The sequence below is a fragment of the Biomphalaria glabrata genome, chromosome 2 (assembly GCF_947242115.1).
Source record: "Biomphalaria glabrata chromosome 2, xgBioGlab47.1, whole genome shotgun sequence".
NCBI classification, from domain to species: Eukaryota; Metazoa; Mollusca; class Gastropoda; family Planorbidae; genus Biomphalaria; species Biomphalaria glabrata.
The window spans coordinates 466,883-493,610 of record NC_074712.1 but is presented as its reverse complement, the minus strand read 5'-3'; the positions used below and the strand labels follow the sequence as shown (position 1 = coordinate 493,610).

The 26,728-nt window shown below is 37.6% G+C and overlaps 1 protein-coding gene across 3 annotated transcripts; it reads right to left on the bottom strand.

The window, feature by feature from the left end:
• Positions 1-4,976: 4,976 nt before the first annotated feature.
• Positions 4,977-25,754, bottom strand: LOC106050647 (cytochrome c oxidase assembly protein COX18, mitochondrial-like). 3 transcript variants are annotated; one of them, XM_056018654.1, is made up of 7 exons: positions 25,604-25,754; positions 21,097-21,627; positions 19,842-20,059; positions 19,079-19,229; positions 8,041-8,165; positions 6,642-6,749; positions 4,977-5,181 (listed from the first exon to the last, which is right to left on the bottom strand). In XM_056018654.1, exons 2-7 carry the CDS (start codon positions 21,536-21,538, stop codon positions 5,011-5,013), a joined length of 1,215 nt encoding a protein of 404 aa, XP_055874629.1. In that variant the 5' UTR covers positions 21,539-21,627; positions 25,604-25,754; the 3' UTR covers positions 4,977-5,010. The 3 variants fall into 3 exon arrangements, with proteins under 3 accessions (XP_055874629.1, XP_055874630.1, XP_055874631.1); XM_056018655.1 differs by having other exon boundaries at positions 25,592-25,751; XM_056018656.1 differs by lacking the exon at positions 21,097-21,627 and having other exon boundaries at positions 25,604-25,751.
• Positions 25,755-26,728: the final 974 nt, after the last annotated feature.

The window sequence follows — 26,728 nt, the reverse complement described above, 5'->3', positions numbered from 1 at the left end:
GTTAATTTTCAATGTTGGTAATCCAGGGTCTATTATTACTGAATGTTTTAATTTTTCTTCTTTGGTACAATCATGCTTTCACGGAACTGGATGTACGAATTAACAGTTGTGGTATGTTCATCTATGTCTGGGCAGTTGTTTACAAACATATCCCAATCTGTTTGCTCCAGACAACTTTGCAGCTGTAAAACAGCGTCGTCAGACCATGACTGGATGGACCGTACTTTTGGTTTTGTTGTTTTTATAACCGGTTTGTACGTTGGTGTAAGATGGATTGTGTGGTCCGACTCTCCGAGGGGAAATAACGATCGAGATGTGTAGGCCACTTCTATGTTGCTAAAACACATGTCCAAGGTTTTATCGTGCCGTGTGGGACAATTAACATATTGAGTATATGTTGGCAAGTGTTGAGCCAACGAAAGATGATTGAAATCTCCCATAACTAGTCGGGAGGAACCATAGGAAGGGATTCACAAAGTGGTACAGGGAACCCACCTCCTCCGGCCCGAGCCTCAAGGCGGCGACGATGGACGCCATCGAAACTCTGCTCCCTATCCGGACAATTTTAGTAGCAGAGTGCCTGGTGGGTGGACCAAGCCACCCTCCAGATCCTTGCGTTCAATCAAAAATGTCTTTATAGACATAGTAGAAAAAGAAAAAAATGTAAACAAAACAAAAAAAAAAACTATAAAAAAAAGAGACGAAGACACCACACTCCTCGCGGAATCGAAAGTAATCTAAACGGAAGTTTAACCCTTAGAGTGCTGAGCGGTGTCTACTGTCTACAAGTAGGGCCTGTTCTGTTGTCACAGATTAATAATAAATTACTGTAGACGTTACTAATTAAAAATGATAATAACGAGACTGTCTTTATCAAAGTAGACATATATAACTAACTTTTTATTTCCGTCCGATCTTTTGCTTTCGCACAAAACATAAACAACAAACAATGACGTAATATATTATAATATTAACACACAAAATGAGTTGATATAAGCTTTAAAAAAACGAACAACAAAAGTTGGCCTCCCTTCTTTCAACTAAGACCTCGAAGTAGCTATACATTTTTAAAAATTTACTAATATCTAAAGATGTGAGGCAGTAATATATACACTGTCAACATTTAAGAAGGCTTTGTGTGATTATGCCATTTGAAAAATATAATAATATAATATAATCTTCATTGGGGAAAGTCACATTTTTAGAGTTCAACCCATTTTTTTAAAACAGTTATGGCGTGGATAAATCAAAAGAGACTCGATCGGATTGGGAATTATCTAATGAAAAATTAGTGAAAGGCGCTAAAAATGGCCTCTGCTGAGTAAAAAGGGCTTTTGTTGACCTTATTGTTACAAAAAAAAATTGTTGTTGGTGTACTTGGTGATGGTGTTGGTAGGCCTACACTCACTGACAGCGTGCTTGGCCAACTCACCAGGAAGGAGGGGGACGGACGGCAGTCTAGATCTCAGAGATGTGATGTGATGGAGATGCGTTTTGTAGTGTAACTGAGTTGATTTTCTGCGTGCGTCCAGCGTGTCAGAAGGTCATGCCCAGTGCGTGTTTCATGTCCAGTGTGTGTGTGTGTGTATAGACTGCATCCGCGTTATGCGAGACGTGCTGGTTTCATTCACTGTTTACTGTGGTCTAATTTTGTCGAATAAAGCCAAGTTATTGGTATACCGTACTAGTATTTGTTGTTTCATTACACGTTTGTTGTAGGCCAACTAGCTCAACTGTTAGCTTCAGCTGAGATGTGCTCAAACGACTCATTGAGTTTATGATAGACATGCGGCTTTTGAGGAGATATTTAGTGTCAGGGTGCGCTTGTTTCAAAACGTTGGAAAAGTAGAAGCAATAGCTTTCCCTTTCTCCTCTTTTACCGCCGGTGCCTACAACTCTAGCCTTGCCGACTTTAATTCTTGGCTCCGCTTGACGATACTTTAGGTGACTTTTATTTTCAATCTGTGCGTGACAAAGCTGAGTGGGACGGACGAAGTGGTCACTTTAGGTACGAAACTGCGTGGAAATCGGGCGAGCGCTTCGAACCAATCGGAGGGCTGCCTTTTTACACCATTAATCAGAATATATATAGATCAAAATCCTTCGAAAGAACACACACATTATGTAAACCAGGTTGACACAAAATGAGTTGGTGTTGCCCCCATATGCACTGCCCACTGTAGTCATCGAACTATTAGCAGTCCTGGGCATATAATTGTGATGTTTGGTAGCACGCTTCACTGGCAAAAATAAACGATTAATTATTTTTTTATGATGGTTTCGTGAAAAATTATTTTCATAATTAGCATAAAGGCTGGATTTAAAAGAGACAAAAAAGACCTAAATCATAATTATTTTTAGATACTGAGTAGATTTCCAATTAAATATAGGCTACCCTATTGATATTGAGGCGATGTGGCTGGGTATTTAAAGGGAAACTCTGAAGGTTTCTCAAATGGACCTCATTCACCAATCGTAAACAAACAACATTTAGCAACGTGGTGCTCTATCTCTTCTATATAATTTACGATCTCATGTTTAATTCATGATGGTTGTCACGTGACAGTTTTTTTTCCATTGTTTTATCAATAAGATCACGTGACTAAATGTTGTTTGTTTACGATTGGTGAATGAGGTCCATTGAGTTATTGACATATTTAAACTCTGCGTAAAAAAAGTGTGATAGTAAACATTTTATCATTTTTTATTGCTTCATTCTTATACGTTGGCTGTTAATCTTAGTGACGACCTAGCCCATAGCTATATGATAGTCACTGGTACAGTTATAGGCCTATAGATTTAAAGTATTAGGATAACAAACTCCAGACAAAAGTAGCCTAACATTTTCATCCACACCACTCCTTGTCACAAAATGTAAATAGATCCTGTGTCCCACTGATTCTAACAAACTGGTCAGTGTAAGGCTAGCCTAGAACTTTAGTAGTCGGCCATGATAAGACGACCATGCGATAGTGGCGAGTAGTCAGGCGAGACACACTGACATGATTAGTCAAGCGTTGTAGATCTAGTCTTAACACGTATTTTTTTTTCGTTGCTTACAAGATATAGATCTAACGGCAAAGACCTAGATCTATTTCTGTTACTAGATTGTAAACTTTACTGAATTGTTTTTCGTTACATAGCAAGGGCCGCCCAAGACTAACATATAGAGATGTCTGCAAGCGAGACATGAGAGCCACAGGCATCAGCGAAAGTACCTATGTGGGAAAACATAGCCAAAGACCGAAGTGCATGGAGACAGACTGTGCGTGCTGGGACAACCCTGCTGAGAATAAAAGTACTGAAGCGGCCTTAATCAAGAGGGGAAAAAAAGAAAGCTGCCTTGTCCGCTAGCCCTGAATCAGAGGCATACACATGTATAAATTGTGGCAAAGTCTGCCGTTCTAGAATTGGCTTGACTAGCCACACCAGATTCTGCCCCGTCTCAAGATTAAGCCAAAACCAGTGACTCATTTGGGCGCATCCATTGCCTTTCGAGCCAAAAGGAGCCATATATATATATATATATATATAGCAAGTCAATGAAATAAAAAAAAAAAAAAAAAAAAAAAAAAAAAAAGAAATGAAGGTAGACACTTTTCTAAATATTTTAATCGAAGGGGGCAAAAATAAACATAGATAGATACTAAAAAAAATACTTTTTTATTGTGCAACACATTTTTCAAAGATATGTGGTGCCAAAACATATCATCATCATCATCATCAAACTCCATTAGAGTGAGGGCTTGAGAGGCTCAAATCCTCTCTTGCAAAAGCCTTGGACAGAAACCCTGCTGTCTTGCGTAGTGCATAAATGTCGCCATAGAGGTCGAGAATTTTGGGTTTCCCAGACCTGTCGAGATGGAGATCAGCAATCTGGGGCAGTCAAAACAGAATATGAGGCACGGTTTCCTCTTCTTCCCCGCAGCGGGGGCACCGTGAATCAAAATTTGGCCAAAACATATAATAGATACCATCATACCAGTCGGTACTACTGCTATCTGGGTCGAAATCTACAATCATTTAGATCTACTCAAAAATCCAAACATACAAGTAACATACAAACATATACAAAAGATAAAAGAGTTACTTATATTTAAGCGGTGTTAAAAAAAAAACACTCCCCACAAATATTTGAAGATGCAACATTTGCGAAAATTCTCTGAGCTTGTGATATTAAGTTTTTTTAAACTGAATTTTGACTAGTTCTTGCAAAGATCCAATTTTGAAAATTTTAGAAATAAATCTTATTGTTTCAGATTATAATTACATTGGAGTTCAATTAATGCATGTTAAAATTCTGGTTTCACTTCTTCATAGCCCACATTGAAAGGCCTACTGAAAATGTCTAGTACTAACTGAAAGGGGAACTCTACTAAAACTTAAATTGACATTATAAGTGAAAACTAATTTGTGTAAAAATTATTATTATAAAATATGTGATCGACCACTATTAAGTAGTTTACTAGACCAGGAATGGCTTATTACTGATCTTAGCGAAAGGATTTATTATAAGAGTTTAATAAGACAGAAAGAAAAACAAAAAATGGGGTCAGACAAATGAAAGAGAGCATAGAATTTTACTTTGCAATTTGTAAGGATAGTCTGTTCCATTTAATTAAGTAGACTAGAAAAGTGGATTGTAACTAATTTATAGGAATGTCTCCTTCTGAAGGTTAAATTAAATTTTTGATTAGGACCATATTCCTTTCCAGAGACTTTGTGGGACTGTTTTATTTTTAAATCACTGCTTTAGAAAGAATATTGAACTAGTAAACAATTACATACTCCTTTAATGATGATGATATTCTCTATAGGTAGGAAATGATAAGCTTGCTCTATTAGTAAGTAAAAGTAGTAATAGTAAAGTTCCCCTTTTAGATTTTGCAATCTATAGGGCAGATGATGTAAAGGTCATCTGTTTCATTACAAAAAAATTATTCTTTAAAAAAAGTGAAACACAAATAAAACAATAATAAATAGTCAAATTATATTTTTTTATTTTTACACTTATTTGTTTAAATATTTGTTTCTGAATTTTTTCAAAAGGCTAGTAACAGGAGAATTACTTTCGAATGGAGAAACAGGAAGTCGGCACAAACGTCGAAAAGGCGACAAATCAAAAAGTAAATTTTGTGCCACAGCTAAGGCTCCAGAGCTGGCCCAATACAAGACAACAGCCTGAAACAAAGAAATAAAGTGAATCTCAAGAGGCCATATATTGAATATATTTCAAAAAAGCTAATATTTAATAGATTATAATAAAGCTTGTCTTTGAGTCCGAAGATTAATGAGGAGTGCAGTATTTCATGTGGCCACACAGCTGCAAAAGAGGCACTGGGCTGAGCGGTAAAGCACTTGGCTTCTCAGCAGTGGGTTAGGGTTCGAATTCTGTTGAAGACAGGGATTTTTAATTTTGGGATCTTTGGGTGCCTCTGAACCCAACCAACTCTAATGGGTGCCTGACATTAGTTGGGAGAAAGTAAAGGTGGTTGGTTGTTGTGCTGGCCACATAACACCCTCGTAAACCATAGGTCACAGAAACAGATGACCTTTACATCATCTGACCTATAGACCACAAAGTCTGAAAGGGGAAATTTTTTTACTTTTACACAGCTGCAACCTACATAGTTTGCCATATCCTGATTAACAAAAGAAATATGCATTTCCATTTCAAATACTTATTGACAAAACACACTATAACTTATGATTATCATAAAAAAACAACAACAAATAACTAATTTGAAACCTTCAATTCTTTCATTTACAAACATAGACGCAATCCTTTTAACTAATCATATGTTTTACAGGTGATTTTATCTAGTTTCTATTTTGCTATATATAAATGGTCACCACAGAATAAAACTTATTTACGTTTTAAATTTCAGGTTTCTTAAAAATCTAAAAGATGTTTATTCTCATTCAAATGGTATATATGTCAAAATACCTACTTCTTCAATACAAATATAATTTGAGACTCTAATGTTGTATTGGGTGTTCATATCAATGATTGTTTTAAAATATATTTAGTAAGTATGTTGGTTTTCCAAGCTGATTCAGGCAAACCCTTACATCTTCTAATGGCACTAGGGAAGAAGGAGCACTTGTACAAATTGGTCCATGTTGTTATTGTCCATTGTCGCTGAATGAACCCTTTATGTTGTCTGTTGTATTTATGTGTATTTTTCTATTGTGTTGTCTTTATATGAGAAACGAGTCCTTGTAATCACAACAAATTTCCGTAAGGATCAATAAAGCAGTCTTAGTCTTAGTTGATGCAAGACCACAGCTTATGAGAATTTAATGAAATTGCAAGTAACTCCAGTTTTTACTCATGGTACACTATAACTTATGGTTCATGCAACGAAAATACTTATTCTAGTACATCGTATAACTTTTGCTCATTACTAGGAAAATACTTATTGACAGTACACACTATTACTTATGGTCATTAAAAGGAAAATACTTACTTATAGTCCAATCGACAACTTATGGTTAATACAAATTAAGTAGTCGCTAATTGCAAAATTAATAACTTATGGTTATTACAAAGTACTTACAAATTAGCAAATGATTATTTCAAAGAATGAACTCACTGCTAGCATACTAGAACTTTTGGTTATTATAAAGAAAATACTTACGGTTGGCACAGTAGAGCTTATAGGTATTATAATAAGAGAAAGACCCCTGAGAGTTACAGTCAACCATTTCCTGTATGTTGTTACAACTGGTAGATTCAAATAGGCAATCTGTAAAGAAAATGAAATACTAATTGAAGAGTTAGTACAGCATGTATATAGTACAACCCAACCCAGTAATGGTCATTACCATTGTGGAACCCGACGGCCATGTTAAGTTGCAGGTGAGAGCACAAAGTTGTGCACTGCGAATAAAGGTGTGACCAAACCCAGTAATCATGTCATACAATGAGGAATCTTCAAAACAGGACTAGAGGCGAAGAGTTCCTAGTCCATGCTTGCTTAGAGAAATCTCAGTAGTCAAAGAGTTTCTGGAGTGTCTGACATGGCCTTTTTTTAAGGTAACATCATCAAACATAGTGGGATGCCTGCTCAACAGGCAAAGTGCGCTTGGGCTTGGGCTCGGCTACCTAGAAGGGGGCTCGAGGTTCGACACCCGACTCGGGCAGAGTTGTGTTTACTGAGCGCCTAAAGGCAGCATGGAAAACCAACTCCTAGATACCCCCTCCCCCCCACTGGTCCACAAATGAGATTGGACCAAAAAGCGCTCTGAGCATGCTATAAGCATGAAAGTAGTGCTATATAAAAGCTTTAATAATAATAAGAAGTATTCATCTCTCAAGTACCATTCAGACCCATAAATAATAGAGTTACTTTTGTCACATTTTTAAAATGTGGGTTGAATGAAAAAAAAAAAAAGAAACACTATAAAGATCAAATCATGCGCCAGTTTGCTTTTGCTGGCATACAGGAAAGCAGATGGCCCATGAAGAGACAGCTAGAGAGTTCTCATAAGGCCCTGGCCAAAGACGATGACGCAGATGATGATCCGATTCAATTAGAAAAATATGGCAATATGACAATGACATAAACAGAAAGTTGATGTTAAGGTGAACAAAGTTGCAAGCAAAAGTTTTTAAATTTAATAATATTTGTTCAATGTCAAATACATTCAATGTACCCAGCATCTCAAACAGAAAAAAAAAACAAAAAAACTAAGAAGAATTACATCAACAACAAGAGTTATACAAAGAATTATAAAAACAAGAATCATCAAATAGTGAAGCAAGAACTTAAGAAACAAGATTTGCAGAAAAGAGAATAAACAAGAAGTAGGGAAACTTTAGAGCCCCACAGGATAACATTTTTTTTCTTTGCAATATATACGGTCTTAATAATTGTACAAAGCCTGCAACTTTAACACAATTTATATTTGTGATTAAGAGATATAGATACAAAAAAATATAATTCCAACAGATGATAGACTATTTAATTTTCATGTGGCAGTTGCCACAGTCAGTCACTACAAACAACAAACTATAGTACCCTGTTTAAAACTTACTTCTATGTTGATTAAAGTCACAAGACCAACTAAAACTGGTAGAATCCAAGTTGCATCTGTTGCAACCAAGTCCGGAAACCAAGCTACACCTTCATTGGTTAAACTATTCAATACTTCATGATTTTCTGTAATTGTAAAAGAGATGATTAGCTTGAATTGTCAAAAGTAATTCAGACAAGAATACAAGACATATTAATAGTGTTAATGACAGCTCTTTTTATATTTTGCTTGCCCTGCCTATTTTTCTCACTCAAACAGTCTGCCTATTAAACACAACCTTCATCCCAACATGGATGTGACATGGAAGTAATCTGCAAAAATTGAGCGAAGGTTTAATGTGGCTAAGCAGAAGTGGCTTTGACAGATTTTAGGACTCACAGAGATCAATCACTAAGAAATCCTAAGCTGAACAACACTTGACCACTTAAATGTAATTGAGCATAATTATCCTATTCCATAGGCTAGAACTAATTTGTACAAGTGCTACTTCTTCCCTAGTGCCATTAGAGAATAAAATGGGTTGCCTGAATCAGCCAGGAAAACTAACGACTTAGCAGAGTTTAAGTCATCGATTAACTAATTTGTACAAGTGCTACTGCTTCCCTAGTGCCATTAGAGAATAAAATGGGTTGCCTGAATCAGCCAGGAAAACTAACAACTTAGCAGAGTTTAAGTCATCGATTAACTAATTTGTACAAGTGCTACTGCTTCCCTAGTGCCATTAGAGAATAAAATGGGTTGCCTGAATCAGCCAGGAAAACTAACGACTTAGCAGAGTTTAAGTCATCGATTAACTAATTTTTACAAGTGCTACTGCTTCCCTAGTGCCATTAGAGAATAAAATGGGTTGCCTGAATCAGCCAGGAAAACTAACGACTTAGCAGAGTTTAAGTCATCGATTAACTAATTTGTACAAGTGCTACTGCTTCCCTAGTGCCATTAGAGAATAAAATGGGTTGCCTGAATCAGCCAGGAAAACTAACGACTTAGCAGAGTTTAAGTCATCGATTAACTAATTTGTACAAGTGCTACTGCTTCCCTAGTGCCATTAGAGAATAAAATGGGTTGCCTGAATCAGCCAGGAAAACTAACGACTTAGCAGAGTTTAAGTCATCGATTAACTAATTTGTACAAGTGCTACTGCTTCCCTAGTGCCATTAGAGAATAAAATGGGTTGCCTGAATCAGCCAGGAAAAATAACGACTTAGCAGAGTTTAAGTCATCGATTAACTAATTTGTACAAGTGCTACTGCTTCCCTAGTGCCATTAGAGAATAAAATGGGTTGCCTGAATCAGCCAGGAAAACTAACGACTTAGCAGAGTTTAAGTCATCGATTAACTAATTTGTACAAGTGCTACTGCTTCCCTAGTGCCATTAGAGAATAAAATGGGTTGCCTGAATCAGCCAGGAAAACTAACGACTTAGCAGAGTTTAAGTCATCGATTAACTAATTTGTACAAGTGCTACTGCTTCCCTAGTGCCATTAGAGAATAAAATGGGTTGCCTGAATCAGCCAGGAAAAATAACGACTTAGCAGAGTTTAAGTCATCGATTAACTAATTTGTACAAGTGCTACTGCTTCCCTAGTGCCATTAGAGAATAAAATGGGTTGCCTGAATCAGCCAGGAAAACTAACGACTTAGCAGAGTTTAAGTCATCGATTAACTAATTTTTACAAGTGCTACTGCTTCCCTAGTGCCATTAGAGAATAAAATGGGTTGCCTGAATCAGCCAGGAAAACTAACGACTTAGCAGAGTTTAAGTCATCGATTAACTAATTTGTACAAGTGCTACTGCTTCCCTAGTGCCATTAGAGAATAAAATGGGTTGCCTGAATCAGCCAGGAAAACTAACGACTTAGCAGAGTTTAAGTCATCGATTAACTAATTTGTACAAGTGCTACTGCTTCCCTAGTGCCATTAGAGAATAAAATGGGTTGCCTGAATCAGCCAGGAAAACTAACGACTTAGCAGAGTTTAAGTCATCGATTAACTAATTTGTACAAGTGCTACTGCTTCCCTAGTGCCATTAGAGAATAAAATGGGTTGCCTGAATCAGCCAGGAAAACTAACGACTTAGCAGAGTTTAAGTCATCGATTAACTAATTTGTACAAGTGCTACTGCTTCCCTAGTGCCATTAGAGAATAAAATGGGTTGCCTGAATCAGCCAGGAAAACTAACGACTTAGCAGAGTTTAAGTCATCGATTAACTAATTTTTACAAGTGCTACTGCTTCCCTAGTGCCATTAGAGAATAAAATGGGTTGCCTGAATCAGCCAGGAAAACTAACGACTTAGCAGAGTTTAAGTCATCGATTAACTAATTTGTACAAGTGCTACTGCTTCCCTAGTGCCATTAGAGAATAAAATGGGTTGCCTGAATCAGCCAGGAAAACTAACGACTTAGCAGAGTTTAAGTCATCGATTAACTAATTTGTACAAGTGCTACTGCTTCCCTAGTGCCATTAGAGAATAAAATGGGTTGCCTGAATCAGCCAGGAAAACTAACGACTTAGCAGAGTTTAAGTCATCGATTAACTAATTTGTACAAGTGCTACTGCTTCCCTAGTGCCATTAGAGAATAAAATGGGTTGCCTGAATCAGCCAGGAAAACTAACGACTTAGCAGAGTTTAAGTCATCGATTAACTAATTTGTACAAGTGCTACTGCTTCCCTAGTGCCATTAGAGAATAAAATGGGTTGCCTGAATCAGCCAGGAAAACTAACGACTTAGCAGAGTTTAAGTCATCGATTAACTAATTTGTACAAGTGCTACTGCTTCCCTAGTGCCATTAGAGAATAAAATGGGTTGCCTGAATCAGCCAGGAAAACTAACGACTTAGCAGAGTTTAAGTCATCGATTAACTAATTTGTACAAGTGCTACTGCTTCCCTAGTGCCATTAGAGAATAAAATGGGTTGCCTGAATCAGCCAGGAAAACTAACGACTTAGCAGAGTTTAAGTCATCGATTAACTAATTTGTACAAGTGCTACTGCTTCCCTAGTGCCATTAGAGAATAAAATGGGTTGCCTGAATCAGCCAGGAAAACTAACGACTTAGCAGAGTTTAAGTCATCGATTAACTAATTTGTACAAGTGCTACTGCTTCCCTAGTGCCATTAGAGAATAAAATGGGTTGCCTGAATCAGCCAGGAAAACTAACGACTTAGCAGAGTTTAAGTCATCGATTAACTAATTTGTACAAGTGCTACTGCTTCCCTAGTGCCATTAGAGAATAAAATGGGTTGCCTGAATCAGCCAGGAAAACTAACGACTTAGCAGAGTTTAAGTCATCGATTAACTAATTTGTACAAGTGCTACTGCTTCCCTAGTGCCATTAGAGAATAAAATGGGTTGCCTGAATCAGCCAGGAAAACTAACGACTTAGCAGAGTTTAAGTCATCGATTAACTAATTTGTACAAGTGCTACTGCTTCCCTAGTGCCATTAGAGAATAAAATGGGTTGCCTGAATCAGCCAGGAAAACTAACGACTTAGCAGAGTTTAAGTCATCGATTAACTAATTTGTACAAGTGCTACTGCTTCCCTAGTGCCATTAGAGAATAAAATGGGTTGCCTGAATCAGCCAGGAAAACTAACGACTTAGCAGAGTTTAAGTCATCGATTAACTAATTTGTACAAGTGCTACTGCTTCCCTAGTGCCATTAGAGAATAAAATGGGTTGCCTGAATCAGCCAGGAAAACTAACGACTTAGCAGAGTTTAAGTCATCGATTAACTAATTTGTACAAGTGCTACTGCTTCCCTAGTGCCATTAGAGAATAAAATGGGTTGCCTGAATCAGCCAGGAAAACTAACGACTTAGCAGAGTTTAAGTCATCGATTAACTAATTTGTACAAGTGCTACTGCTTCCCTAGTGCCATTAGAGAATAAAATGGGTTGCCTGAATCAGCCAGGAAAACTAACGACTTAGCAGAGTTTAAGTCATCGATTAACTAATTTGTACAAGTGCTACTGCTTCCCTAGTGCCATTAGAGAATAAAATGGGTTGCCTGAATCAGCCAGGAAAACTAACGACTTAGCAGAGTTTAAGTCATCGATTAACTAATTTGTACAAGTGCTACTGCTTCCCTAGTGCCATTAGAGAATAAAATGGGTTGCCTGAATCAGCCAGGAAAACTAACGACTTAGCAGAGTTTAAGTCATCGATTAACTAATTTGTACAAGTGCTACTGCTTCCCTAGTGCCATTAGAGAATAAAATGGGTTGCCTGAATCAGCCAGGAAAACTAACGACTTAGCAGAGTTTAAGTCATCGATTAACTAATTTGTACAAGTGCTACTGCTTCCCTAGTGCCATTAGAGAATAAAATGGGTTGCCTGAATCAGCCAGGAAAACTAACGACTTAGCAGAGTTTAAGTCATCGATTAACTAATTTGTACAAGTGCTACTGCTTCCCTAGTGCCATTAGAGAATAAAATGGGTTGCCTGAATCAGCCAGGAAAACTAACGACTTAGCAGAGTTTAAGTCATCGATTAACTAATTTGTACAAGTGCTACTGCTTCCCTAGTGCCATTAGAGAATAAAATGGGTTGCCTGAATCAGCCAGGAAAACTAACGACTTAGCAGAGTTTAAGTCATCGATTAACTAATTTGTACAAGTGCTACTGCTTCCCTAGTGCCATTAGAGAATAAAATGGGTTGCCTGAATCAGCCAGGAAAACTAACGACTTAGCAGAGTTTAAGTCATCGATTAACTAATTTGTACAAGTGCTACTGCTTCCCTAGTGCCATTAGAGAATAAAATGGGTTGCCTGAATCAGCCAGGAAAACTAACGACTTAGCAGAGTTTAAGTCATCGATTAACTAATTTGTACAAGTGCTACTGCTTCCCTAGTGCCATTAGAGAATAAAATGGGTTGCCTGAATCAGCCAGGAAAACTAACGACTTAGCAGAGTTTAAGTCATCGATTAACTAATTTGTACAAGTGCTACTGCTTCCCTAGTGCCATTAGAGAATAAAATGGGTTGCCTGAATCAGCCAGGAAAACTAACGACTTAGCAGAGTTTAAGTCATCGATTAACTAATTTGTACAAGTGCTACTGCTTCCCTAGTGCCATTAGAGAATAAAATGGGTTGCCTGAATCAGCCAGGAAAACTAACGACTTAGCAGAGTTTAAGTCATCGATTAACTAATTTGTACAAGTGCTACTGCTTCCCTAGTGCCATTAGAGAATAAAATGGGTTGCCTGAATCAGCCAGGAAAACTAACGACTTAGCAGAGTTTAAGTCATCGATTAACTAATTTGTACAAGTGCTACTGCTTCCCTAGTGCCATTAGAGAATAAAATGGGTTGCCTGAATCAGCCAGGAAAACTAACGACTTAGCAGAGTTTAAGTCATCGATTAACTAATTTGTACAAGTGCTACTGCTTCCCTAGTGCCATTAGAGAATAAAATGGGTTGCCTGAATCAGCCAGGAAAACTAACGACTTAGCAGAGTTTAAGTCATCGATTAACTAATTTGTACAAGTGCTACTGCTTCCCTAGTGCCATTAGAGAATAAAATGGGTTGCCTGAATCAGCCAGGAAAACTAACGACTTAGCAGAGTTTAAGTCATCGATTAACTAATTTGTACAAGTGCTACTGCTTCCCTAGTGCCATTAGAGAATAAAATGGGTTGCCTGAATCAGCCAGGAAAACTAACGACTTAGCAGAGTTTAAGTCATCGATTAACTAATTTGTACAAGTGCTACTGCTTCCCTAGTGCCATTAGAGAATAAAATGGGTTGCCTGAATCAGCCAGGAAAACTAACGACTTAGCAGAGTTTAAGTCATCGATTAACTAATTTGTACAAGTGCTACTGCTTCCCTAGTGCCATTAGAGAATAAAATGGGTTGCCTGAATCAGCCAGGAAAACTAACGACTTAGCAGAGTTTAAGTCATCGATTAACTAATTTGTACAAGTGCTACTGCTTCCCTAGTGCCATTAGAGAATAAAATGGGTTGCCTGAATCAGCCAGGAAAACTAACGACTTAGCAGAGTTTAAGTCATCGATTAACTAATTTGTACAAGTGCTACTGCTTCCCTAGTGCCATTAGAGAATAAAATGGGTTGCCTGAATCAGCCAGGAAAACTAACGACTTAGCAGAGTTTAAGTCATCGATTAACTAATTTGTACAAGTGCTACTGCTTCCCTAGTGCCATTAGAGAATAAAATGGGTTGCCTGAATCAGCCAGGAAAACTAACGACTTAGCAGAGTTTAAGTCATCGATTAACTAATTTGTACAAGTGCTACTGCTTCCCTAGTGCCATTAGAGAATAAAATGGGTTGCCTGAATCAGCCAGGAAAACTAACGACTTAGCAGAGTTTAAGTCATCGATTAACTAATTTGTACAAGTGCTACTGCTTCCCTAGTGCCATTAGAGAATAAAATGGGTTGCCTGAATCAGCCAGGAAAACTAACGACTTAGCAGAGTTTAAGTCATCGATTAACTAATTTGTACAAGTGCTACTGCTTCCCTAGTGCCATTAGAGAATAAAATGGGTTGCCTGAATCAGCCAGGAAAACTAACGACTTAGCAGAGTTTAAGTCATCGATTAACTAATTTGTACAAGTGCTACTGCTTCCCTAGTGCCATTAGAGAATAAAATGGGTTGCCTGAATCAGCCAGGAAAACTAACGACTTAGCAGAGTTTAAGTCATCGATTAACTAATTTGTACAAGTGCTACTGCTTCCCTAGTGCCATTAGAGAATAAAATGGGTTGCCTGAATCAGCCAGGAAAACTAACGACTTAGCAGAGTTTAAGTCATCGATTAACTAATTTGTACAAGTGCTACTGCTTCCCTAGTGCCATTAGAGAATAAAATGGGTTGCCTGAATCAGCCAGGAAAACTAACGACTTAGCAGAGTTTAAGTCATCGATTAACTAATTTGTACAAGTGCTACTGCTTCCCTAGTGCCATTAGAGAATAAAATGGGTTGCCTGAATCAGCCAGGAAAACTAACGACTTAGCAGAGTTTAAGTCATCGATTAACTAATTTGTACAAGTGCTACTGCTTCCCTAGTGCCATTAGAGAATAAAATGGGTTGCCTGAATCAGCCAGGAAAACTAACGACTTAGCAGAGTTTAAGTCATCGATTAACTAATTTGTACAAGTGCTACTGCTTCCCTAGTGCCATTAGAGAATAAAATGGGTTGCCTGAATCAGCCAGGAAAACTAACGACTTAGCAGAGTTTAAGTCATCGATTAACTAATTTGTACAAGTGCTACTGCTTCCCTAGTGCCATTAGAGAATAAAATGGGTTGCCTGAATCAGCCAGGAAAACTAACGACTTAGCAGAGTTTAAGTCATCGATTAACTAATTTGTACAAGTGCTACTGCTTCCCTAGTGCCATTAGAGAATAAAATGGGTTGCCTGAATCAGCCAGGAAAACTAACGACTTAGCAGAGTTTAAGTCATCGATTAACTAATTTGTACAAGTGCTACTGCTTCCCTAGTGCCATTAGAGAATAAAATGGGTTGCCTGAATCAGCCAGGAAAACTAACGACTTAGCAGAGTTTAAGTCATCGATTAACTAATTTGTACAAGTGCTACTGCTTCCCTAGTGCCATTAGAGAATAAAATGGGTTGCCTGAATCAGCCAGGAAAACTAACGACTTAGCAGAGTTTAAGTCATCGATTAACTAATTTGTACAAGTGCTACTGCTTCCCTAGTGCCATTAGAGAATAAAATGGGTTGCCTGAATCAGCCAGGAAAACTAACGACTTAGCAGAGTTTAAGTCATCGATTAACTAATTTGTACAAGTGCTACTGCTTCCCTAGTGCCATTAGAGAATAAAATGGGTTGCCTGAATCAGCCAGGAAAACTAACGACTTAGCAGAGTTTAAGTCATCGATTAACTAATTTGTACAAGTGCTACTGCTTCCCTAGTGCCATTAGAGAATAAAATGGGTTGCCTGAATCAGCCAGGAAAACTAACGACTTAGCAGAGTTTAAGTCATCGATTAACTAATTTGTACAAGTGCTACTGCTTCCCTAGTGCCATTAGAGAATAAAATGGGTTGCCTGAATCAGCCAGGAAAACTAACGACTTAGCAGAGTTTAAGTCATCGATTAACTAATTTGTACAAGTGCTACTGCTTCCCTAGTGCCATTAGAGAATAAAATGGGTTGCCTGAATCAGCCAGGAAAACTAACGACTTAGCAGAGTTTAAGTCATCGATTAACTAATTTGTACAAGTGCTACTGCTTCCCTAGTGCCATTAGAGAATAAAATGGGTTGCCTGAATCAGCCAGGAAAACTAACGACTTAGCAGAGTTTAAGTCATCGATTAACTAATTTTTACAAGTGCTACTGCTTCCCTAGTGCCATTAGAGAATAAAATGGGTTGCCTGAATCAGCCAGGAAAACTAACGACTTAGCAGAGTTTAAGTCATCGATTAACTAATTTGTACAAGTGCTACTGCTTCCCTAGTGCCATTAGAGAATAAAATGGGTTGCCTGAATCAGCCAGGAAAACTAACGACTTAGCAGAGTTTAAGTCATCGATTAACTAATTTGTACAAGTGCTACTGCTTCCCTAGTGCCATTAGAGAATAAAATGGGTTGCCTGAATCAGCCAGGAAAACTAACGACTTAGCAGAGTTTAAGTCATCGATTAACTAATTTGTACAAGTGCTACTGCTTCCCTAGTGCCATTAGAGAATAAAATGGGTTGCCTGAATCAGCCAGGAAAAATAACGACTTAGCAGAGTTTAAGTCATCGATTAACTAATTTGTACAAGTGCTACTGCTTCCCTAGTGCCATTAGAGAATAAAATGGGTTGCCTGAATCAGCCAGGAAAACTAACGACTTAGCAGAGTTTAAGTCATCGATTAACTAATTTTTACAAGTGCTACTGCTTCCCTAGTGCCATTAGAGAATAAAATGGGTTGCCTGAATCAGCCAGGAAAACTAACGACTTAGCAGAGTTTAAGTCATCGATTAACTAATTTGTACAAGTGCTACTGCTTCCCTAGTGCCATTAGAGAATAAAATGGGTTGCCTGAATCAGCCAGGAAAACTAACGACTTAGCAGAGTTTAAGTCATCGATTAACTAATTTGTACAAGTGCTACTGCTTCCCTAGTGCCATTAGAGAATAAAATGGGTTGCCTGAATCAGCCAGGAAAACTAACGACTTAGCAGAGTTTAAGTCATCGATTAACTAATTTGTACAAGTGCTACTGCTTCCCTAGTGCCATTAGAGAATAAAATGGGTTGCCTGAATCAGCCAGGAAAAATAACGACTTAGCAGAGTTTAAGTCATCGATTAACTAATTTGTACAAGTGCTACTGCTTCCCTAGTGCCATTAGAGAATAAAATGGGTTGCCTGAATCAGCCAGGAAAACTAACGACTTAGCAGAGTTTAAGTCATCGATTAACTAATTTGTACAAGTGCTACTGCTTCCCTAGTGCCATTAGAGAATAAAATGGGTTGCCTGAATCAGCCAGGAAAACTAACGACTTAGCAGAGTTTAAGTCATCGATTAACTAATTTGTACAAGTGCTACTGCTTCCCTAGTGCCATTAGAGAATAAAATGGGTTGCCTGAATCAGCCAGGAAAACTAACGACTTAGCAGAGTTTAAGTCATCGATTAACTAATTTGTACAAGTGCTACTGCTTCCCTAGTGCCATTAGAGAATAAAATGGGTTGCCTGAATCAGCCAGGAAAACTAACGACTTAGCAGAGTTTAAGTCATCGATTAACTAATTTGTACAAGTGCTACTGCTTCCCTAGTGCCATTAGAGAATAAAATGGGTTGCCTGAATCAGCCAGGAAAACTAACGACTTAGCAGAGTTTAAGTCATCGATTAACTAATTTGTACAAGTGCTACTGCTTCCCTAGTGCCATTAGAGAATAAAATGGGTTGCCTGAATCAGCCAGGAAAACTAACGACTTAGCAGAGTTTAAGTCATCGATTAACTAATTTGTACAAGTGCTACTGCTTCCCTAGTGCCATTAGAGAATAAAATGGGTTGCCTGAATCAGCCAGGAAAACTAACGACTTAGCAGAGTTTAAGTCATCGATTAACTAATTTGTACAAGTGCTACTGCTTCCCTAGTGCCATTAGAGAATAAAATGGGTTGCCTGAATCAGCCAGGAAAACTAACGACTTAGCAGAGTTTAAGTCATCGATTAACTAATTTGTACAAGTGCTACTGCTTCCCTAGTGCCATTAGAGAATAAAATGGGTTGCCTGAATCAGCCAGGAAAAATAACGACTTAGCAGAGTTTAAGTCATCGATTAACTAATTTGTACAAGTGCTACTGCTTCCCTAGTGCCATTAGAGAATAAAATGGGTTGCCTGAATCAGCCAGGAAAACTAACGACTTAGCAGAGTTTAAGTCATCGATTAACTAATTTGTACAAGTGCTACTGCTTCCCTAGTGCCATTAGAGAATAAAATGGGTTGCCTGAATCAGCCAGGAAAACTAACGACTTAGCAGAGTTTAAGTCATCGATTAACTAATTTGTACAAGTGCTACTGCTTCCCTAGTGCCATTAGAGAATAAAATGGGTTGCCTGAATCAGCCAGGAAAACTAACGACTTAGCAGAGTTTAAGTCATCGATTAACATGCATAACTAGATTGATGCATAGGATGTAACTATCTTTTTTTATGAAGTAACATCTGTAATATATGCATCACATGAGGTTTGCAGGATATGTCCTATTCGTCAGAATGAATCCCATGTCCCAAGGGTAGCAACGACCTGGTGGCTGATATGAGGAAAAAAAACCTGGGATGTCCTTCTAAGTTGTAGGACCTCAGGGCAGCAGACACCAGTTCGGAAGTTGATCAAAGTGAATCTTTCTCTTTTATTTCAACTAGTTACGTTAATTCAGGCAACAAAAGCGACTGGTCTCTGACATTAGTTGAGGAAAGTAAAGTTATATGGTAATTGCGCTGGCCACATGAGAAAGGGTTACTTCCTCTCTGTTGCTAAAAGTAAAGTGAACATTAATAGAGAAATATTAAAGGAAAAAAAATTATTGAAACATCACCCACCACTATTTAGGTCGTTGTTAGTCCTTACTACCATGTTTCTCAAAGCATACGACAAACTGACGAAGACAGGAACCTGGATCCAAAACGTGACAACATTTTTCATGGGGTGACAGTTGTCTCGGGTGTACAGCTCTCTCAGTAAGATAGACAACTGAAAGTTTAAAAATACATAGATGAATAGTAATCTTATTTGTGGCTGGTTGTGTTTCATAGGTCCTGTTCAAATCTAATGTAAGGCAGTCACATAGCTGGCGCTGTATATGATCATGTGCACCGCCGGTGCAATACTTAGGATACACACTGTTGATTAATAAACAATAAAAAGGGCACAGTCCTCTGTCGTCGCTAGCCTAGCGTCGTCCTCTTAGGCGTCTTGTCCGTTATTCTTCTTGTTCATAATCCTACTCTGTTCTTACTCGTCACATTACTTAGGAAAAACCCGATTCACATCAACTTCTACGCATCTTGTGTCATTACAAAACTCATGGCAGGTATAGTGAAATCATTTAGACAATTATTATATTCACAACATGTGCCAAAATCATATTCAAAGCAAGACTTATACAGGTATACCCTGTTTGATAAGTTTAATCCTTAGCTAAAAAAAAAAACATATCTAAAAAAAAAACTTTAATCAATCAACCTATTCCTCTTTCTTTCTTTATTTCATTCAATTTCCTAAATATCCTCCTTATGTTAAAAAAAAAAACAAGTTTATCACATTGTTCTCCTATTTCATCTTTTAAAATACATAGAAAGATACCTTGTTATAATATTCTTTCTTAGCTCTGTTCTGGTCCCAGCCAAACTGGATCACAGCCTTTTTCACCTCAGACTTCAGTGCTATGGATTTCTCTTTGATTTCTGGAGCAAGTCGTTGAAGTCTGCTATTATTGTGTTGAGTTAGAAGAGTCACAGGAATCATCAGAACTACTCTCAGCAAGAATGCTGAAGAGATTATAGTCAACCACCAAGGTAAGCCTGAAATAAATACATATATAAAAATGGTCGCAAATCATCAAGATACTACTTTAAAAAAAATAATAAAAGATTTTTTAACAGCATCATTTCTTTGATTATTTTTCTGGTCAAGATTATTTGTAAACCTTGACGACAAAAGTTTCTTCAGAAAGGACGATTATGAAGTCTTTGTCCTAATCTCCTGCAGGGTGCAGCAGGTAGAATTTAAGCTCTGGACTTTCTTGACAACAGTCCAGAGGACATATCACATGTCCAGGCTGCCATCCTCCCTTACATGACCCACTTACTAATACATTATTTTTTGCCTTGACCATCCCAAGCTTTAAAAATGTTTTTTATCCATACAATTATTTAACATAAGAATAAATAGCATAAGTTTGGCACAGGTTATGCTGGGAAAAACATCTATCTGTAGTTTAAGAAAGGATACTACAATGACACATATCTTATATTTCTCTTAACTACTAAGACAATGTCTGATAGAAGAACGAACATAAAATTCATTGTCAAATACATAAGTAAAAAAAATTTTTTTACAGAAAAAGAATTCAAGATAAAGACCAATAAAGATTTATTCTTAAAAAATGACTTAAAGGTTGCTGCATTATTTCAAAAGGCCAATGTGAGGAATAAATCTATTTATGATATAAAGAACATATTGAGTATTCATTACATTTACAAATCAAGTTGATGTAAACGTCGATACTGAAGCACCATAATTCTAATACTCAGCTTCATGCCTGACAATGTAAATAAAGAAGAAATACTGCTGTTGCAAAATACTGTCATTTCAAAAAATCTACAGAGGAAAAATAACCAACTTCATGCAATTTTAATTTTATTGAAAAAAAAAATTATTGATAACTGTAGGATAATTATATTTGCTAGTTGTTAGCAAACTCCAAAAATTTCAATCAAAAACAAAATATGATCCACTAGTGGATCTAAGCTGATCATTTTTACTTAAATATATATAAGCAGGATTATGTAATTTAGGAACTATTGAACCGTTTGCTTATTTTATGAATAAAAAATACCTGTAAGATCATGCAAGTTTTTTAGCATATAGTCTGCTGCTTGAATAGTTGGAAAATCCTGAAAGATGAGTTGATTCGAAGGATTTGGCTTGAATACATGAGTGGCTATATCCTGTGGTATTTTGACACAATACGAACAACTTGTTGAGAACTGTCGCCTGACATTAGAAACAGGATGCGCAAAATGCTTTTTCAGGTTCAAATATGTTGAGGAATTTAGCACACTTTTGTCAATCTCACTATAGTGTGCCCTTGATGAAAAACTTGCATTATTGTTTAGTGAGAAAAAGTGATTCAATGTGCACTGATGTGTTGATCTTTTCCAGACACATGAAAACATAGTGTACTTACGTCTGACAAACAGGTTGTTTATATTTTTACAGTTTAATTGTGCACATCTGAATGACATCTTGAATAATGTTAAATTATTTTTGTTCTTCATACAGAATAAGAAAATTAAACCTCAATCTCATATAGAGGTCTAGTATAAGGCTAAAAATTTAAGCAGAAGTAACCTGGTGTGCTGAAGGTCTATGCAGAGGAAAACATTAACATTACTATAATAAAAAATTTATATAGTCCCATAATAAAACACACACTCTCTCTCTCTCTTAGTAACAATAATTACAATAATAATTTGGCTTTATGGAAGATTAGCTATTATATATTACAAACCAAAAAAAAAGTATTTATGTTCTATTTTTTTACAGTACTTTTAAAATGATTTTTTTTTTATGATTACATAGTAAAAAGCATGGTTCTCTGCATTGATTTGAGTAATTTTACTAAAGATTTTAAAAAATTTAGTATGTTTATGTATATTAATTGGAGGCACGGTGGGTAAAGTGGGTGGTAAAGCGCTTGGCTTCAGAACTGGAGGTGTAAGGTTCAAATCCCAGTGAAGACTGTGATTTTTACTTTTGGGATCTTTAGAGTACCTCTGAGTTCATCCAGCTCTAATGGGTACCCAATGTTAGTTGGGGAAAAGTAAAGGCGGTTGGTCGTTGTGCTGACCACATGACACGCTCATAAAACCGTAGGTCACAGAAACAGATGACCTTTACATCATCTATCCATAGATCACAAGGTCTAAAAATAGAACTTAACTTTACTACTTCTATGTATACTAACAATGTTATTTTAAGTTTCAATGACAAAAGTAATATTCTTATTTGATCTGTAAATTAAATTATCATTGGCCTCCTTCAGTGGTAGAACGACTATGGTTCATCTCAGAGCACACTTCCTCATGAGGCTGTGGAGCCCTATATTGGAGAGACACTCCCATCCACAGATAGCGCAGGTTAAGGTGGCTTTTGCTTTTGGTAGAGGAGCTGGCCATTTTTCGGATTGTATGTTTTTCTTCCTGAGCTGAGACCCATGTACTTTCACTGTCCATAGCTTTCTTGGTCACTGTCTCTCTCCATCTGGTGCGGTGTGGAGCTGTCTTCCCAATTGTCAATATTGATGTTAACTGATTTGAGATCACGTTTTATTACATCTATGTAACGGAGGTGGGGGTGACCAGTTTTTCTCGTGCCAGTCGCGAGTTGTCCATAGAGGATGACTTTCGGGATGCGCTTGTCCTCAATCCGGCGAACATGTCCAATCCAGTGCAAACAGCGCTGTCTGAGGGCTGTCAAGATGCTGGGAATACCTGATCACGCAAGTATCTCAGTATTGCACACTTTTTCTTTCCATGTGACTTTCAAGATCCTACGGAGACATCTCAAATGGAATGAGTTCAGTTTTCTCTCTTGCTTTGCATAGGTGGTCAACTATTCACTGCCATACAGCAGTGTACTCAAAACGCATGCCTTGTAGACTTCCATTTTGGTCACTGTAGTTAGCTTATGGTTTTCCCAAACTCTTGGCCTGAGTCTGGCGAAGGTCGAGGCAGTCTTCCCTATGCATTTTTTTATCTCATCTTCTAGAGACAGTCATGTTTAATTGTGGATCCCAGATAGCAGAATTCGTTTACGGCGTCCAGCTTGTTATTGTCTATGAGGATGGAGGGTGGTGCTATAGCAGGTGGTCCCATAAAATTTGTTTTCTTCATGCTAATAGTCAAGCCATATTCTTTACAGGCCTGAGAGAAGCAGGACATTAGTGACTGAAGTTCTTCTTGCGTGTGTGTCACTACCGCTGTGTCATCCGCAAATAACATAGCTCTTACGAGGGTGGTTCTGATTTTAGTTTTGGCCCTCAGTCTGGCAAAATTTAGGAGTTTGCCATCAAATCTGGAATGGAGATAGATGCCTTTGGTGGATTTGTCAAACACATTGTGGATAAGCAGTGAAAATAGTATTAAAAGAGGGTTAGGGCCAGGACACATCCTTGTTTAACTCCGCTGTTTATACTGAAACTTTCGGAGCTGGCACCGTTGAATTGCACTGTACCCATCATCTTTTTGTTGGAAATATATGATTACATTTAGTAGCTTTTATTTTAAAGAGGCCATCTCTGCTGACTAGATCAAAGGCCTTTGTCAGGTCAATGAGCGCAATATACAAAGGTGGATGGAGAAAATCATGTAAATCGTGAATTTCCCTAAGCGAAAGCCGCATTGTGATTCTGGATAGACCTGATCAGCGAGTTTTTGTAGCCTAGGAAGTATCACTCGAGCAAAGACTTTGCCTACAATACTTAGGAGGGAGATTTCCCTGTAATTGTTGCAGTCGCTTCTGTCACCTTTGTTCTTTTACAGTGTAATGATTTTAGCATCCCGCAGGTCTTGTGGCACATCACCTTCTTGCCAACATTTGCAAAGCAGTTTGTGTAGAGGTTAGATTAGAGTATTGTTTTAGAAGATCTGGGGGGATACCATCGCATCTGGGTGCTTTGCGGGCAGCAACGTTGTCTATGGTTTTGTTGAGCTCTAACAGGGTGGGTGTTTTGTCTATCTCGTTCATTGTGGGTAATTGTATGATAGCCTTAAAGGGCTGAGTCAGAGACTGAGCTTGTTGTGGCGTAGAGCTCAGAGTAATGTTCAACCCATCTGTGCGTTTGTTGGCACTTGTCTGTGATAATTTCCCCAATGGTTGATTTAAGAGATGCTGTCTTATTTTGGGAGGGTCAGAGAGCCTTTTTGATTCCTTAGTACATCCCTCTTATGTTGCCCACTTGGGCTGGGAACTGTATATTCTCACTGAGCTCTACCCAGTATTCATTGGCACAGATCCTTGCTGTCCTCTGTGCATTGGCTCTAGCTTCTTTCAGGTTTAATAGGTTGTGTTGGGTAGGTTTTGCCTTGTAAGTAGAGAGTGCATCTCTCTTTGCTCTGATGACAGGTGCTAAAATAGCTGATTTAGAGTCGAACCAATCATTTTGTTTTGTAATTTTTCTTCCAAAGATTTCCAGGGAAGTCTTTTGTATGGTGGACTTGATGTGTTCCTATTTTTTTGTTGCTGTATTTCCAGAGACATTTTTATACTCGCATTCAAAAGATTCCGCAAACTGTAACTAGAGATCAGGGTGGCACATCTTGCTTACATCCAATTGGGGTCTTCCAATCTGCTTGGTATGGTGGATTTTTCTGAGGAGAAGATTGATCTTACAACATACCAAGGAGTGATCTGTGTCACAGTCTACACTGTGATAGGACCTGGTAAGCTTGACAAATTTTAAGCACTTTTGTCTTACCAAAATTAGGTCTAGTTGGTGCCAGTGTTTGGAGCGAGGGTGCCGCCAAGATACTCTGTGCTGCCGTTTAGTCTTGAAATAGGTATTAGTGACACAGAGGGAGTGTAGTGAGCAAACCTCGAGGAGCTTGACTTCTACAATAATTATAATAGACTAATATAGTCTGTATATACTCTCTACTGTAGTCTAGTCTTTACTATAGTATAGACGTATAGAATACTATCATCTCTTTTGAAGTAACGTCTGTAAATGTAAGTAGTGTAGGATAAGAAGAAATCATCATATTCATATACTTGATTGACTTCATACTCCTCAAACTTAAGATATACTATGACTAAGACTACATAATATATAGATCTAGACTATTCTAGACTTTAATTATAATTTATTATTATACTATTATTATTTATTATAGTATTTATAATTATAGTTATTGATCTAGTTTTAATAGACTACTACTTGAGACTAGTAACTTACTAACTAGTAACTAGACTAGTACTACTTAGATCTAGTACTAGGTCATCTAGGTAACTAGTACTATGTTCACTATGTTCTGTTAGTATGTTTATAATAATAATGTTATTGTAATATTGTTACTATGTAATTAGACTATGTAGATCTAGTAATAACTTAAATTATAAATAACGACTAGTTTTATATTATAGATTAGAAATAATACTTTAACTTAGTTATTAATAATAAATAATATAATAGATTATAGATCTAGATCTATAATTATCATCTAATTGACTAATTCTATTGATCTAGACCTAGATCTAGATTGACTAGATACTAAGATTATGATAGTACTAGTTAGATACTAGTAACTAGATCTATATCTACTTGCTACTACATTATCATTTACAATCAAGTCTAGTGTGTTGATAGTGGTATTCATCTAATCTCTACATTCTAGGCTACATCTTTGTTTTCTTCATGCTAGTAGTCAATCCATATCTTTACAGGCCTGAGAGAAGACTAGGTCATGATTACATTAGTCTAGTAACCTTTTTTAAAGCTTGTTTACCCTCTTGATTATCTGAGTAACCTCCCGTTTCTAGTTCTAGATCTCGTTAATTAGAGCAGAAATTTATAATAGTTTCGCCTTTTTGACTCTTTATGGTGACCAAAACCATAGGCTATATATTACATATAGTCTATGCCAAAACTAAGTACTGATTCCTAAGAAGTAGATCTAGATCTACAACGTAGGCCTACCAAGTAAATCTAGAATTTTAGATCTATATAGCACTTCATTTCGTTGTTTTTTTGTTTGTTTTGTTCTGGGCTTGGGAAATCAGAACTCGTCTTTTGGTGCTCATTTTATAGAAAATTGTTAGGTATAAGATACAATAAAGATACCAGGAAAGGAAGAAAATGTTTTATCATGAAAGGCCTATAAGCCAGGGGCGGACTGAATGGGCATTTGGGCAAATGCCTGGTATGCCGGTACCGAAATGGGTCGGTATGGATCCCGAAAGGGCGCATGAATGTCAGTAAACTATATTAAGATTTATAATATTCTCTTTAAAAGCAACACTTTGAACATCGTGATTTAAAAAAACACAATCTTTTACATTTAAAATTTAAATCTAGATCTAAATTTAAAGCATTGTCGTAAATACCCTACATCCGTAGGCCTATATGGTTCCCGGTCATTTTATCCCCGGTCACTTCATCCCCGGTCACTTCATCCCCGTTCATTTCATCCCCCGGTCACTTCATCCCCGGTCCCTTCATCCCCGGTCACTTCATCCCCGTTCATTTCATCCCCCGGTCACTTCATCCCCGACCATTTCATCCCCCGGTCACTTCATCCCCGGTCACTTCATCCCCGTTCATTTCATCCCCCGGTCACTTCATCCCCGACCATTTCATCCCCCGGTCACTTCATCCCCGGTCCCTTCATCCCCGGTCACTTCATCCCCGTTCATTTCATCCCCCGGTCACTTCATCCCCGACCATTTCATCCCCCGGTCACTTCATCCCC